Below are 14,378 nucleotides of genomic sequence, written 5' to 3'. Positions count from 1 at the left end.
CAGTTGCATCACTAAATCCCCTCCTTCCCTGGCATCGCCCGGCAGCTACTCTTTCCCACCTTCACAGGAGATGTAAAGGTCACACTGTTGAAGGTAAACTGATCTGTGAAAACTGGGCCGCCCAGCTGAACACAGGGAAAATGAGGAAAAGGTTCCCCTCTGATTCGTGAGGCCTTCTAGACTCTGGAATAAGCAGATCCATAAGTGCCTGGGATTTCTTTGAACTCTTGTTTGGTTGTTTGTTTTTCCTCCAAAAGAAAACTATGCAGGATTTCTTTCTTTCTTTTTTTCTTTTTTCTTTTTGGCTGCGTTGGGTCCTCGTTGCTGCGTGTGGGCCTTCGCTGTGGTGCATGGGCCTCTCATTGCAGTGGCCTCTCCCGTTTCAGAGCACAGGCTCTAGGCGCATGGGCTTCAGCAGTTGTGGCACGTGGGCTCAGTAGTTGTGGCTCACAGGCCCATTTGCTCCATGGCACGTGGAATCCTCCCAGACCAGGGCTCGAACCCGTGCCCCCTGCATTGGCAGGTGCATTCTTAACCACCAAGCCACCAGGGAAGTCCCTGCACGATTTCTATAATATAACAAGTTTGTTTTACTATTTTTAAAAAAAAAAGATTCCCCCAAATCTTCAAAAAAAGTGAGGATTTAGGAAAAGTATTTACTTCAGAGCAAGAAGCTGGCTTTCAAGGTTATTCATACTCTGTTCGTATGGATTTTTCTGGCTTCATTTCTCACCATTCTCCCCCATATGCTTTGTGCTCCTTTCATATTGGTCCACTCATACTTTATCACATTCTCTGCATTTTCTATCATTTCTCCACCTCAATGTTCAAATTAGTATTTTTATAAGAAATGCTCTTTATCCTCTCCTGTTCGTCCTCAGAGGCTCACCTCAAGTGCCATTTGTGCCCAAATGCTTTACCCTCCCTCATCTAAGTCATCTACTGTCTTGTTCATATTTCTTTTTTTTTTTTAACACTTATCACTTTATATGATTTATTTATCAAACTCTGAGGCACCATGTGCAGGGTCTTGTGTGAGGATCTAGAATACAGTCTCTGAAGGGTGAGAAGTGAGTGTTGCTCATCTTAGGTGTCTGATATTTGCATATGAGGGGTATTAAATACTCAAATACTTTCCCTTACCTCTGGTGTCTTGTTTTTCTGGTTAATCTTTTATACCTCTTTACAAAGGAGGTATAGTTATTCTAAATCAGAGATCTGATCATGTCACTACCCTACTCAGAAACCTTTCATTTTAAGTTTTAAGATGGCATTGAGGACTTTCCTAATGTGGACTCACCCTTACTTTTCTAGTTTCTTTTGCTGCCCTAACCACTCCTTGCCCATCCCTACTCCTTCCTGATCTTCATGTTGCAATTTACGGTCCATCTACCCCAAGACCATCGCCCATTCTCTTCCTAAACCGTCTGTTTTCTCATTTTTATTGTTTTGCTCATACAGTTTCTTCTCCCTGAGATGTGTTTTTCTCCCTTCTTCAACTGTTAAAATTCTACTCATTTTTTCACACCTTGTGGGGAGGTGGTGGGAGAAAGAAAGGAAAGTACATCCTTTGTGAGACTCCTGTGATTGCCTTCTCTCTTTTCTTGCTCACAGATCAGAATCCAGATTGATTACTAGGCTTACACTGATACCACCATCTCAATTCACTTTAAAAGTTGTAATCTATTTGAATTAAAGATCTGTTACTTTAAGCATATACTTCAAAAATTAATTTAATTCTTTAACAGTGAAGTCATATTGTACTCTAAATGAGTAAGGGGTGAATTTCGGTGCCCCTACTTCCCTACGCCCCAGTAATTCTTACTGCTAAAACTGGGGGGGAGTGTCCAATTCGGAAAGACATCCCCCTCCCCAAACACATCTACAGTTTTAAACTTGACCATTTTCCTCTAAGCAGTAATGAGTTTTTAGGGTCAACCCTTTGCTAAAATAAGTTTTAGATCACAATAACTGTGCTTATACAGTGCCGGGAAGGGCTTTCCTGAAAAATTTTCATGCAGCATCCTATCTCGCATGGAAGAAGTCTGTGGCCAAGCTGGAGTTTTAATCTGCCTGGGAGCTGGCTGTTACTACCTCATCTCGTCCTCTCCCGGTTGTTGGTATCCTTTTCACAATTTCATCAAATGTATTTTTTAAAATGATTTTGGTGGGAGCATTAATCAGAAACACAAATTAACTTTTAGAACTTAATGCAATTAATACAGAGAGGGAAAAAATGGCTATTTTCTACTTTTGCTCCTTTAAAAAAGAAGTTATTCATCTTATAATGTCTTAGGTGTTTGTCTGGCAACCTGTGAATCCTCTCTATTAATGTTGTTTGCAGACAAAAGTTATTCCTAAGTTAGTGTACTCTTCTCCACATAAAAGTACTGGGAAAACTGATAACAGTATTAAAAGTATAATGGTGTAATTTTAACTGTATTAAAAGTATAATGGCCATTTATTGTCTAGAGCTTGTTAAAAATAATCAATATTACAAGCAGCCTTTTGTTCCCAAAATGCAGGGTTTGTTTTTTGTTCATTATCAAAACAACCTATATTATATGAAAATTAGAAACAGTCATCTTTCTTTTTTTTTTGGCGGAACACGGGCCTCTCACTGTTGTGGCGTCTCCCGTTGCGGAGCACAGGCTCCGGACGCGCAGGCCCAGCGGCCATGGCTCACGGGCCCAGCCGCTCCGCGGCATGTGGGATCTTCCCGGACTGGGACACGAACCCGTGTCCCCTGCATCGGCAGGCAGACTCTCAACCACTGCACCACCAGGGAAGCCCAGAAACAGTCATCTTAATACCTTAATACATCTTTATGTATCCTTTTCCATGCATATATATTCAGCTATGTACATATATATATGTACGTTTATGTGTATATATAACCTTTACCTACATGTATTATTTAAAAAGTAGTCATACTATACGTACTTATAACTTTTAATCAGTCAAGGTTTTGAGTGTCTGAGATGTGCAGAACATGGTCTTAAGCACCATAGGGCATTGATAGATCCATTAAATAAAATCGCTACTCTCAAGATATTTATAGTCCAGCTGAATAAGATAGGACAAATATATAAGAAGCAATGTGAAGTCCAGTGCAGTGGCTGAGCTATATAGTCTATACTAAGCACTCACAAGGAATTAAAATTAGCCTTCAAGGACTAGTGGAGTTGAAGAGGTAAAGGTAGCTAAGTACCCAGCATGTACTGTGGGCTCACTAACTGATGGTTGTTGCTCTTATACTCACCCCAAGTTCTGACTCTAGATGTCTAGTACAGAAGAATATTGATTCCATTTCTGTAAGTAGAGAAGTTGAGAGGAAAAAGGTTACAACTGCAGGAAGAACTTTGAGTTAAGTGTTGTCTGGGTGGAGAGCTGTTTCTGCATATAGGTGAAGATGTAGAGCTTGAGTGCTGGTGAAGAGTCAAAACAGCTTTGAGAATCATCTGCTTAGAGACAGTAGATGAGTTTTCCAAAAGGAGTAGGCCAATAATTGGTTTTATTTCACACTGTCCTTTATGCCAACTAAAGTTGATACTAAATACCATGACAAAAAATAAGAAAACCTTACTTGTCAGTGAGTTAGAAAAATGAGGGTTTGTGTTTTTTGTGCCAAGAGTTAAAATCTCTCTATCTTTGTAATTCAGGCATTTCTTCTTCTTGGGTTGCCTCATAGCTCAATAGTTGGGAAATATTAAATAACAAAATGTGTGTGTGACAGACAAAGAGATTTGTTTTCTTTTCTTTCATTTTTTAAAAAAATATTTATTTATTTGGCTGCGCCAGGTCTTAGTTGTGGCATGCGGGATCTTTGTTGCCACATGTGGACTCTTAATTGTGGCATGCAGACTTCTTAGCTGAGGTATGCATGCAGGATCAAGTTCTCTGACCAGGGATGGAACCCTGGCTCCCTGCATTGGGAGCGTGGAGTCTTAACTACTGGACCACCAGGGAAGTCCCCGAGATTTGTTTTCTTTAAAATAAAAGATTCTCATGTCTAGCTTAAATTTTCAAATTCTCAAGCTGTTTTTGTTCTTGTCTTGCTGGGGCTCATTATCTCTGTTTGGCTTTTCACTTACAAATCATGTTTCATATATGTGAACAGCGTTGGGAATGTGACCTTTCTCATGACCCTGTAAGCTAAGATTTTGCTTTGCATTTCCCAGAATAAATGTCACTAAAACATATACATTCTGCTTTTCCCCTAGGTAAAAATCTCTACACCAATGAATATGTAGCTATCAAACTGGTGAGTAGAATCTGTATTTGTGGTAATTATGTCTTAGTGCTCTCACCCTTCACATATCTTTTTACAGGAAATAAATGTAACCATTCACAAAAATACTAATGTTATTTTTCCTTGCATATGATCCCACATAGTCATTTCCTTCAAATATATATAGTGTTACAGTGATGAATCACTGTATACTGTAAAACACTATATAGTTAGAGGATGCTAACTATAGTGTTAGCAATGATAAATCAAAAAAAGTTTATAAAACATAGCTGGAAGGAAAAAAAAAAACCCTAGTAACTGCTGTAAACTTTGTACCTTTCACAGTGCTATTTTTTTTTATAATTTTCTTATTCTTGAATATGACTTATCCATTTTAAAAATGTAAGGTATTTATTAATATACTTCTGAATGTGATCATCTAATCATTGCCTTAAAAAGCTGTCAAACGTGAAAAAGACATTACGTGGTCAGATTTGAAGCAAAGAGTTCAGTTGGTTTTGTCATTGCTAATCTTATGAATAACTAACCTAGTCATTGAAAATAACATCCTGTTAAAAAAGAATAATTCTGTTATTTTTAAGGATTAATAGTTTTAGAAGAAACAGTTCTTTATCTTATATGTAAGGTTGATGAAAAACCATTTCTAGCCATATGAAATGCTTTATATAACTAGTTTCTATGAAACTGTATAAATATTGTCCTCCTAATAAATCCTAGTACATTTCCCAGGATCTGAAGGTAGTTTTGGGCTTTATTAGTTGGAAGGCAGAGGCCTTAATAGTTGAAGGAAGTATCTTGTGGTAATTGCTGTTCTTTTCTAATGAATTGCCCCTACCACATCCACACCTGCTCTGTGGTCGGTCCTTTCCTCTCATTAAGCTTGTCTGTGGAGGAGTTAGTGTTGTCCTGTGAAGAACTGACAGGCATCAGATTAGTTTCTCTACAAAGAGGTGGACAGGGAGCAGGTCTTAGAGCAGGTAGCTCCTTGGGAACCAAGTGTTTTGTTTGTTGACTTGGAACTTTTGTTGGAGAAATTGGAGCAGGAAGAGAGACAATGCATGTAACAATGCAGACCAAATATTTTTCTCAGCTTGAATGTCAAGGAATTAACTGTATATTTGTATCTATGGGAATTTGATTATTCTGTGAAAGTGTTATCTAGTTCATCTCTTTTTTACTTTTTCTGTTTTATTGTTTTGTTAAGTTGGAATAATTTTTTTTTTTTTTTTTTTTTGCGGTACGTGGGCCTCCCACTGCTGCAGCCTCTCCCACTGCGGAGCACAGGCTCCAGATGCACAGGCCTAGCGGCCATGGCTCACGGGCCCAGCCACTCCGCGGCACGCAGGATCCTCCCGGACCGGGGCACGAACCCGCATCCCCTGCATCGGCAGGCAGACTCCCAACCACTGGGCCACCAGGGAAACCCCAAGTTGGAATAATTTTGATTCTTTGGGACTAGTAATAGGGAGAAGCAGCCCCTAAAACACTTTAAAATGTTGCCTCAATACTGTATATTTGTTATTGTCCCCTTATTTATCAAGACTTCTTCTGAGGCTTTCTGTTAGGGGCAACTCATTCTATCTAGATTCCTCTTTCCAGGTTCATACTAGTTGACCTGTTTAGATAAGGTTGCATAACATTATTGACATGACTGACTATTGCATTTCACTTACATTTTATTAAAGTTTTATTCTTTGTATGGCCAAGAGTTAAAGGTAGATAGACTTCATGTCATCTAGTATGGTGTGCCTCAGTACCTCATTTCTCTTTCAAATAAACCTTAAATAAAGGCTTTTTAGAGGATGACAATCTTGTCTATGGGCCTCCTCTTTTGCTGTGGGGCTGTATTCTCTGTGGGAGATATGATGGCAGTAATTGAGCTCTTTTCACTGTAACAGCAAAATTTGCCTTAAGCATTACAGTCCTACAAGGTAGCCGTCTGCTGTCAGTTTAGGATTTCAGGCAGGCGTGTGTGTTCCAGAATAACCATGATTCTGGCAAATAGCCAGCCCTCTATGGAAATGTAATCAGCATCTGGCACAGAAATACAAGGAAGCCGGGGCTGGTAGTGTTTCAGTTCTACTTTGTTTGGATCTTCATTGTGGGCTCTTGTTTCTTGGATTTCTAGGAACTTTTTTTTAAAAATCAGATACAGTGTAAACAAACTAGTGTGATGAACCCCTCCTTTACCCCTATCACTGAGGTTTCTGGGGTTCTTTTTAACAGAGGTTTTCTAACAGTTGTTTAAAGAGTTTTCTCTCCATGCTGCTAATCCTACTGCCTTTTACAATCTTATAGATTGTTTGCAGTGTCCTTTATTCATAGTGCTTTCAGAAGAGCACTTGAAGCTCCAGTTGGTTGAGCAGGCTACGACTACGTGCTGAAGGGGTTGGCTGAAGGATGTAAGTCCTTCTGTCTGTGATAAAAAGCCCCTCATGTCTGAATATATGTGATGTGTATGTACACCCACTTTTGCCCTATAACTCTAAAGAGATATTGCTTTTTTTAATCTGTTAACTTATTTACCCAAGATCAGATTGAATATTTCCTATTAATGTTTCCAGTATGAAGTTTGAAGGTATTAGGTTTGAAGAAGGATCTGTGTTTTTTAAAATTCATTGACTGTTGTGGTTTGTTCGAATTCAAGACTGTTTCTCCAGAAAGAACACTCCTCTTTCTAGTGTTTAGATCAACCTCTGGTTTCATATCAATTTGTCATCACTGTCTCTTTTGGTTTCTTGTGAATTATTAATGATTCTGAAATTGGCTGCTTTGATGGTGATATATTAGAAGATCTAAAACCTGAATGGAGACTCTATAACTGAAGAGATAAATGAATAAGGAAGTGACTCTACAGTATAGTCTTCAATACATTTTTTTGGAATACAAGAATCTTGAGAAACTTGAAGGCCAACTCTGATGCTTGCTGATTTTGCAATCAGAGAAGGGTATGAGTTCTTTCATAGAGCTCCTTAGGGCTTTGAAGTATTCTAGCCTACCTGAATTGATTTAGATAAAACCTTCCTAGAAGCAAAGGTGTAGACTAGATAACTTCAAGGAAAGTTCTGAATTCTGTGATTTATGGATTCTATATTTTAAGAAAAATGCAGAAAACTTCAAGGGGGTTCAGGAAGAGCTTTCAGGGGTGATCAAATAACTAAAAAGTAGGACCAGTGAGGAAAGGTTAAAAAAATTTAAATTACTTTGCCTGAATAAAGGAAGTTTAAGAAATGACTGAATAGCTTTGTTATTTGAAGATAGCTGTTACAGTATTCACAGGTTATTCGGGAGCTGTTTTGTCTTTGTTATTGAGGATATAAGAGAAATAGGCTAAACTTTCAGTAAGTGGAGATTGCAGTTACATATAAAGACCTTCTAAACCATGAAACTTGTTAAACACCAGCATGAATTAATAAGGGAAGCTGTGGAACTCTCCTTCCTTTGAGCCTATATTAAAAATAGGACAAATAACCATTCAATGGGGAGAGGACAGTTTTTTTCAACAAATGTTGTTGGGAAAACTGGAGATCCACATGCAGTGAAGTGAGACCCTTTACATCATACACAAAAATTAACTCAAAATGGGTCAAAGGCCTAAACATAAGAGCCAAACTATAAATATCTTAGAAGAAAACTTAGGGGGAAAGCTTCATAAGGTTAGATTTGGCAGTGATTTCTTGGATATAACACAAAAAAGCACAAGTAAGAAAAGATAGATAGGTTGGACTTTATCAAAAACTTTTGTGCATCAGAGGACTCTGAACAGAGTGAAAAGATAACCCATGGAATGGGAGAAAATATTTGAAAATCATATATCTGATAAGGAATTGATTCTCGAATTTACCATTTTAACCATTTTTAGTTGTACAGTTCAGTGGCATTAAGTACATTCACATTGGTGTGCGCCCATCACTATCATCCATCTCTAGAACTTTTTTTTCACCTTCCTCAACTAAAATGCTGTACTCATTAAACACCAGCAGCATTCCCCTCTCCCCCCAGCTCCTGGCAACCACCATTCAACTTTCTGTCTATGAATTTCACTATTCTAGGTACCTAATACAAGTAGAATCATGTAGTGTTTGTCCTTTTGCGTCTGGCTTATTTCACTCAACATACCATCCCCGAGGTTCATACATTTTGTAGCATGTGTCAGAGTGTCCTTCCTTTTTATGGCTAAATAATATGCCATCACACATATGGAACAAAATGTAACCACATTTTATTTATCCATCCATTTGTTTATAGATACTTGGGTCGCTTCCACCTTTTGACTATTGCGAATTATATTGCAACAGACATGGGTCTACAAATATCATTTTGAGTCTGAGTTTTCAGTTCTTTTAGGTGTATATCCAGAAGTGGAATTGCTGGATCATGTGGTACTTCTATATTTAATTTTTTGAGAAATTGCTGTACTGTTTTCCACAGTAGCTGCACCATTTTACATTCCCACCAGCAGTGCACAAGGGTTCCAATTTCTCCACATCCTTACCAACACTTGCTATTTTCTGTGTTTTTGATATTAGCCATCCTAATGGATATACAGATGTACCTTTCAGGGTAATGTTTGATTTTCTTGTGAACTAGTTGCCTGATATACTGTCAATTCAGAATGATTAGCCAGCCAATTCTTGAAGTTTGGTATAGAGCAAAGTGTGGTAGTATGGCTGCTTTATCTTTGGGCTCTTTAGAAAACTCTATTTTTAAAAACTTGAACACTGTATTAATTAAAGTTACAAGTTACATATCTTAGTTGCATTTACAGTCTTTAATTCTCTAAAGTGTAAAAATAAATATACATAACACTGTTCCTACAGCTTTATTCATAATACTGAAAACTGAAAACAGTTCAAATGTCCAAAAGTTAAGGTTTGTGTGTATGTACACACATGCACACACACACACACACACACACACACACACACACTAATATATAGTTTTACTTACTGTTATGGAATGATATCATCATAACATGTTAAATTTAAAGACATAGAACACCAAATATAGTATGCTCTCATTTATTTAAAATACATTTTCGAGTCTATATTATATATAAATATATGTATAAATCAATATTTGGAAGAACATTCACCAAAATGTTAATAGTGCTTTTTTTAAATGATAGAATCTCAGGTTATTTTTACTTTCTTTCTAATTTTTGTGTATATGAAATTTTTTTCCTGAGCATATATCATTTTTCTATAAATAATAAAACCATTTACTACCCAAAATTCATAATAAAACAAGAAGGAAATACTTGCTGGTATTTTTTTTTTTTTTTTTTTTTTTGCCGTACGCAGGCCTCTCACTGCTGTGGCCTCTCCTGTCGTGGAGCAACAGGCTCCGGACGCGCAGGCTCAGTGGCCATGGCTCACGGGCCCAGCCGCTCCACGCCATGTGGGATCTTCCCGGACCGGGGCACGAACCCGTGTCCCCTGCATCGGCAGGCGGACTCTCAACCACTGCGCTACCAGGGAAGCCCTACTTGCTGGTATTTAATTAAAAGATTTGGCACCTGGTTTCCTAGGAGAATATATTTCAGAAGAATACTTCATGGTGAGAGAGCTATCCTTGAGTGATGTCTCATACAGAGTATTTTTATTTAAACATCCATGGCAGGGATTGTATATAATTCAGCTTCATCTTCCCCTAGATGTGCTTTCAAAGAGAAATTGTGGTAAGAAAATGCTATTATATATGAATATCATCTCTAAAATATTAAGTGGTCTTAGCCCTGGTTTACTCTGAAAACCTAGGAATGAAAAAACTGTCTAAATCTGATCACAATTTCTCTTCTTGGGTTTCAGGAACCAATAAAATCACGTGCTCCACAGCTTCATTTAGAGTACAGGTTTTATAAACAGCTCGGCAGTGCAGGTAAGTCAATGTTTCCTCCATTTATTCAGCATATAGCTTAGCTGGAAGCCCTAACATATGTAAATTTTCTTGTCTACCTTTTTTCCCCTACTTGCTGGATAGGTAAATACACATAGTCAACTAAAAAGCTACTTACTCTCTGGCATCTAGAAGGGCAGTTGAGTTGATTGGGGGTCTATGCTACCATGCCTGCCCACAGACCAACCTGTGAATGCTTTCATTCACCTGAAATACACATGGAATGGTTTTTGCTTTTTGGTAGTTTATTCATTCTCTTTTCATTCCTTTGTGTATACAGAAAGAAAGGAGGAGGTGTTGGTAATTTTCAAGCTGTTTTTACCACATTGAGACTATATATCCATTTTAAAGACATACTACTAAAATATATCTTCTGAAATACCTTAACACTGTCACTTTATCTATTGTTCTCATTAATTTAGAAGACCTATCTATATGATTGTAATAACCTATGACCTCTGAGGATTTTTAAAAAATTAAGTTTATAATTTTTAAAAACATTCCTGTTTTTTTACCAAAAAGGTCAAATTTCTGAAATATTTTACTGGCTTGCAGAAAAATATATTGACTGAACAAATGTTACCAACTCTAAGGAGGTTGAACCCATAGGATTCCTATTGCAGAAGATGAAATCCTCCAGTGCTAGTTTAATTGTTTGACATTAATAGACATTCCTCTGCTTTATGCTTCTTCAATGTGACAGTTTTTTGTGAATGACTGAAACATAGTTTCTATTTCAAGTACCATTATTGAAGGTACTGTTGAAGGAATTTGAGTTTCACTTCCTAAAATATATACAATTATATAAGAGCCACTGGGTGTTATTCAAGTCATCTTATACCCTGACCATGGCAATAATCAGCCATAGTCATAACCTAGGGAGGCCAGGATGAGCGTTTGTCTTTCATTGAACCTAACATGAGTTCTTGCAGACAGCTCAAATGCATTCATCTCAGCTGTTATATGCTGCCCCTCCACTGCTCACCTGCAAGTCTTCTTTTAAGCTGTGTGTCTTCAGTTCCTTCATTTTTTTGCGTTATGTGATTAACAGGTACTTCACTGTCATTGCTCCACTAGGAAGCATGAATGTACACACACACACACTCCTGGTTTTGTGATGTCCCTCTTAAATGAGCCTCATAAAACAGCACCAGTAACTCTGGATTTGGAGGCAGTGGGATTATTATCTTCCTTGATCTGGACACAATAGTTCTATTAATTTAGGTTAGCTATTTTTTTTTTTTTTGCGGTACACGGGCCTCTCACTGTTGTGGCCTCTCCCGTTGTGGAGCATAGGCTCCGGACGCGCAGACTCAGCGGCCATGGCTCATGGGCCCAGCCGCTCCGCGGCATGTGGGATCCTCCCGGACCGGGGCATGAACCCGTGTCCCCTGCATCAGCAGGCAGACCCTCAACCACTGCGCCACCAGGGAAGCCCCTAGGTTAGCTATTTTAACAGCCATTTTACATAGTTGACTTTTGTGCATTTGTGGAGTTCTACTCAGTTGAAACCTTTATGTCTTTTTTACATAAGCTGCCATCAACCAAGGCTTTCTGAATTTTTCTGGTTATATAATTGATTTTGATCACCAGAACCTCCTAAGTGTCATCTTATTTTATCCCATTATTACTAAGTATTCGGATGCTTTTCAATCCTAATTCTGTTACTGATGATTACACATTGACTGTTTTTTAATTATAACTGCATATCCACCCTGCCCCTTCCCTAAGACTACTATAAGCTCCTTAAGAACAGGCTTGTGCCTTCTTCACCCTGGTGTCTCAAATGTATCTCAGGGCCCTACATAGTTCTTTCACATAAGAGGAAGCTGGGAAGAATTCTGGTGACAGAAGGAACTTAGGAAGATTTGATAAGCATGCGTTTTAGATTTTTGCCAAGTTATTAAGAAAGATATTCCCCTGAGGATGGCTGAAAAGGGGAAATTATTTATTTATGATAGGTAAAAAGTGGATTTATTTAGAGAGATACACATTCCGTAGACAGAATGTGGTCCGTCTCAAAAGGTGAGAACGGCCCTGGGAGAAACACACTCCACAGAGCGTGGGCCATCTCAGAAGGCGAGAGGCCAGGAAATTTATTTTGAAAGTAGATCAGTTGACAAAGTAGACAAGATTTCACCATGTCTCCCTATAAATGTGAGCATGAACACTAGAGCTTCTTCCTAAGTTACAGGCACAAGCATTTCTCTTCCTATTTTTCTAGAGTGAAGTTCCCAGCTGCCAATGTTACTCCTCAGTAGTTAATGTATGAGCAGCTAGAGCACATATGCCCTTCTCTTCAGAACCAAGGTGATGCTGTGGCACTGTAAATAAACAGCCTTTCACGCTGAAAGCACACAAACCAAAATTATGCAATCGTTGTTTTTACTCATTGATGCTTCGTCTGTCATTATTCAGCACAGGCCGAAGATTTGCATGATATTTGGATATCATGACAAGGAATATTTAAAAAGAAAAAAAAAGCCCATTGTGACTTAGATTTGTTCAAGGAATTAATCAGTACTTAAGAAATAAATGGATGAAATTTGGGGGGAGAAATGAGTGATTATGAATTTAAAGGACACTGGTATAGCTTGAGACTTTAAATTCCTAGAATAAGAACTTCTGTGTTGGCTTGAGAATAATTTGACCATTTTTTCCTTAAGTACAAAAGTCTTATTCATTACCTTGCTTTTTGACCCCTACATTGCCCTGACTGTATGATCTGGAAATTCATACCAGTTCTCTACTCATGGGTAGATAGAATAAAAATGGTAGTACTGGATGATTGTGAACATGGTTTAAGGTGGAGCTCTTCCTGATTGTCCCTTCTTTTCCTTGTTTGATCTCTAACTTCTTCCCTTCTATACCGTCGTGTTCTCTAGTGGACAGTCACACTTCAAGCTTTCTTTGCTGATTGTAACTTTGCCATCAAGAATTTCAAGACCTGATTATTTACTGTGAAGGTTATCTCTAAGATAATCAGGGAAGAAAGAGGGCCTTGAGAGTCTTGAAACTGAGAATGAGGATTTTGGTCTTCCTAAAAGCTGTCATTTTTTCCTTTTTTCATTTATTGTAGAAACCAAATTATGAAATATTAAAGGAAATTTTGAAAGGAGATGGTGGTCCATGTCCTTATCACCCTAACTCAGCCACATTTTATTTGAATATTTCTCTTTTTCATATGCAGACATATTTCATAGTTAATCTCAGTTCACATGCAATTGCATGTCTTCATTCACTGAACATTGTAACATTTGTCTTGATGCTGCATTAGATACACGTTTCTAATCATTGTATAATATCCTGTCAGCTTTGTAGACCATAATTTAGGCATGCATTTAGCGCTGTCAGACTTGTAGCTTGTTTTTATTTGAAGAAAGCATTTCTCCTATTGATATACCTGAGTATATAACTCAAAACTTTTCCTTCTTATGTTCTGCCATTTACTCCGCATATGATACAATGGTGATTTTCAAATGTTTAAAGATCTATTAAATGATAGATTAAGTTTATTCCAAAGGATTCCAGAATAAAAATTATAGAAAGAAATTTCAGTAAGATAAGTTTGACTTTGTATCACAGCTAAAACAGTGTGAAAGTAATCTAAGTGTCATCAATATGGGTCTGGGTAAATAAATGGTGATATATTTATACCACGGAATTAGCTATTAAAAAAAAAGCAGAGGGCTTTCCCTGGTGGCGCAGTGGTTGAGAGTCCGCCTGCCAATGCAGGGGACACGGGTTTGTGCCCCGGTCCAGGAAGATCCCACGTGCCGCGGAGCGGCTGGGCCCGTGAGCCATGGCCGCTGAGCCTGCGCGTCCGGAGCCTGTGCTCCGCAACGGGAGAGGCCACAACAGTGAGACGCCCGCGTACCGGGAAAAAAAAAAAAAAAAAAAGTTAATGATTATCTTTGAAGAGAATGATTAGAAATGAGAAGCAGTCTTTAGGTTTACACTTTAATCCTTTCACGTTGGTTGTATTTTTTGCCCTGATCATGTATTATTATTGTATTGTTATTATAATAGCTAATTTTTTAAAAGACTGCAGCAGTGGATTTATGGTCTCTCTCTTACCTCTTCCATCACCAAGCAACCTGTTTCTGTCCCCATTTATCTGGAGCCATGTGTTAACAGTTTCAGGCATAAGGTCAACAAATGATGATAAAGTGGGGCAATACTGTGTTTCCTTTCTTTCCAAACACCTTCTTGTAGGAAGAAAAGAACC

At 38.2% G+C, this 14,378-nt stretch overlaps 1 protein-coding gene across 12 annotated transcripts in view; it reads left to right on the top strand.

Moving 5' to 3' along the window:
• Positions 1-14,378, top strand: part of CSNK1G1 (casein kinase 1 gamma 1) — a 153,680-nt gene that overhangs the window by 74,086 nt on the left and 65,216 nt on the right. For 10 of the 12 annotated variants that reach the window (XR_003436395.1, XM_027123282.1, XM_027123277.1 and 7 more), the window contains 2 exons: positions 4,224-4,264; positions 10,063-10,132. Coding sequence is in view for 8 of the 12 variants with exons in the window: in XM_027123282.1 (XP_026979083.1) it covers positions 4,224-4,264; positions 10,063-10,132 (111 nt within the window). In the remaining 4 variants the exon portion in view is untranslated. The remainder of the gene's footprint in view (positions 1-4,223; positions 4,265-10,062; positions 10,133-14,378) is intronic. The other 2 variants (XM_027123289.1, XM_027123287.1) reach the window with 2 other exon arrangements.

Source organism: Aethalodelphis obliquidens, unplaced genomic scaffold (assembly GCF_003676395.1).
Source record: "Aethalodelphis obliquidens isolate GAN/ISIS:26980383/991018 unplaced genomic scaffold, ASM367639v1 scaffold26, whole genome shotgun sequence".
Classification (NCBI taxonomy): domain Eukaryota; kingdom Metazoa; phylum Chordata; class Mammalia; order Artiodactyla; family Delphinidae; genus Aethalodelphis; species Aethalodelphis obliquidens.
The sequence above is the reverse complement of the archived record's forward strand: the minus strand, read 5'-3'. Positions and strand labels throughout refer to the sequence as shown.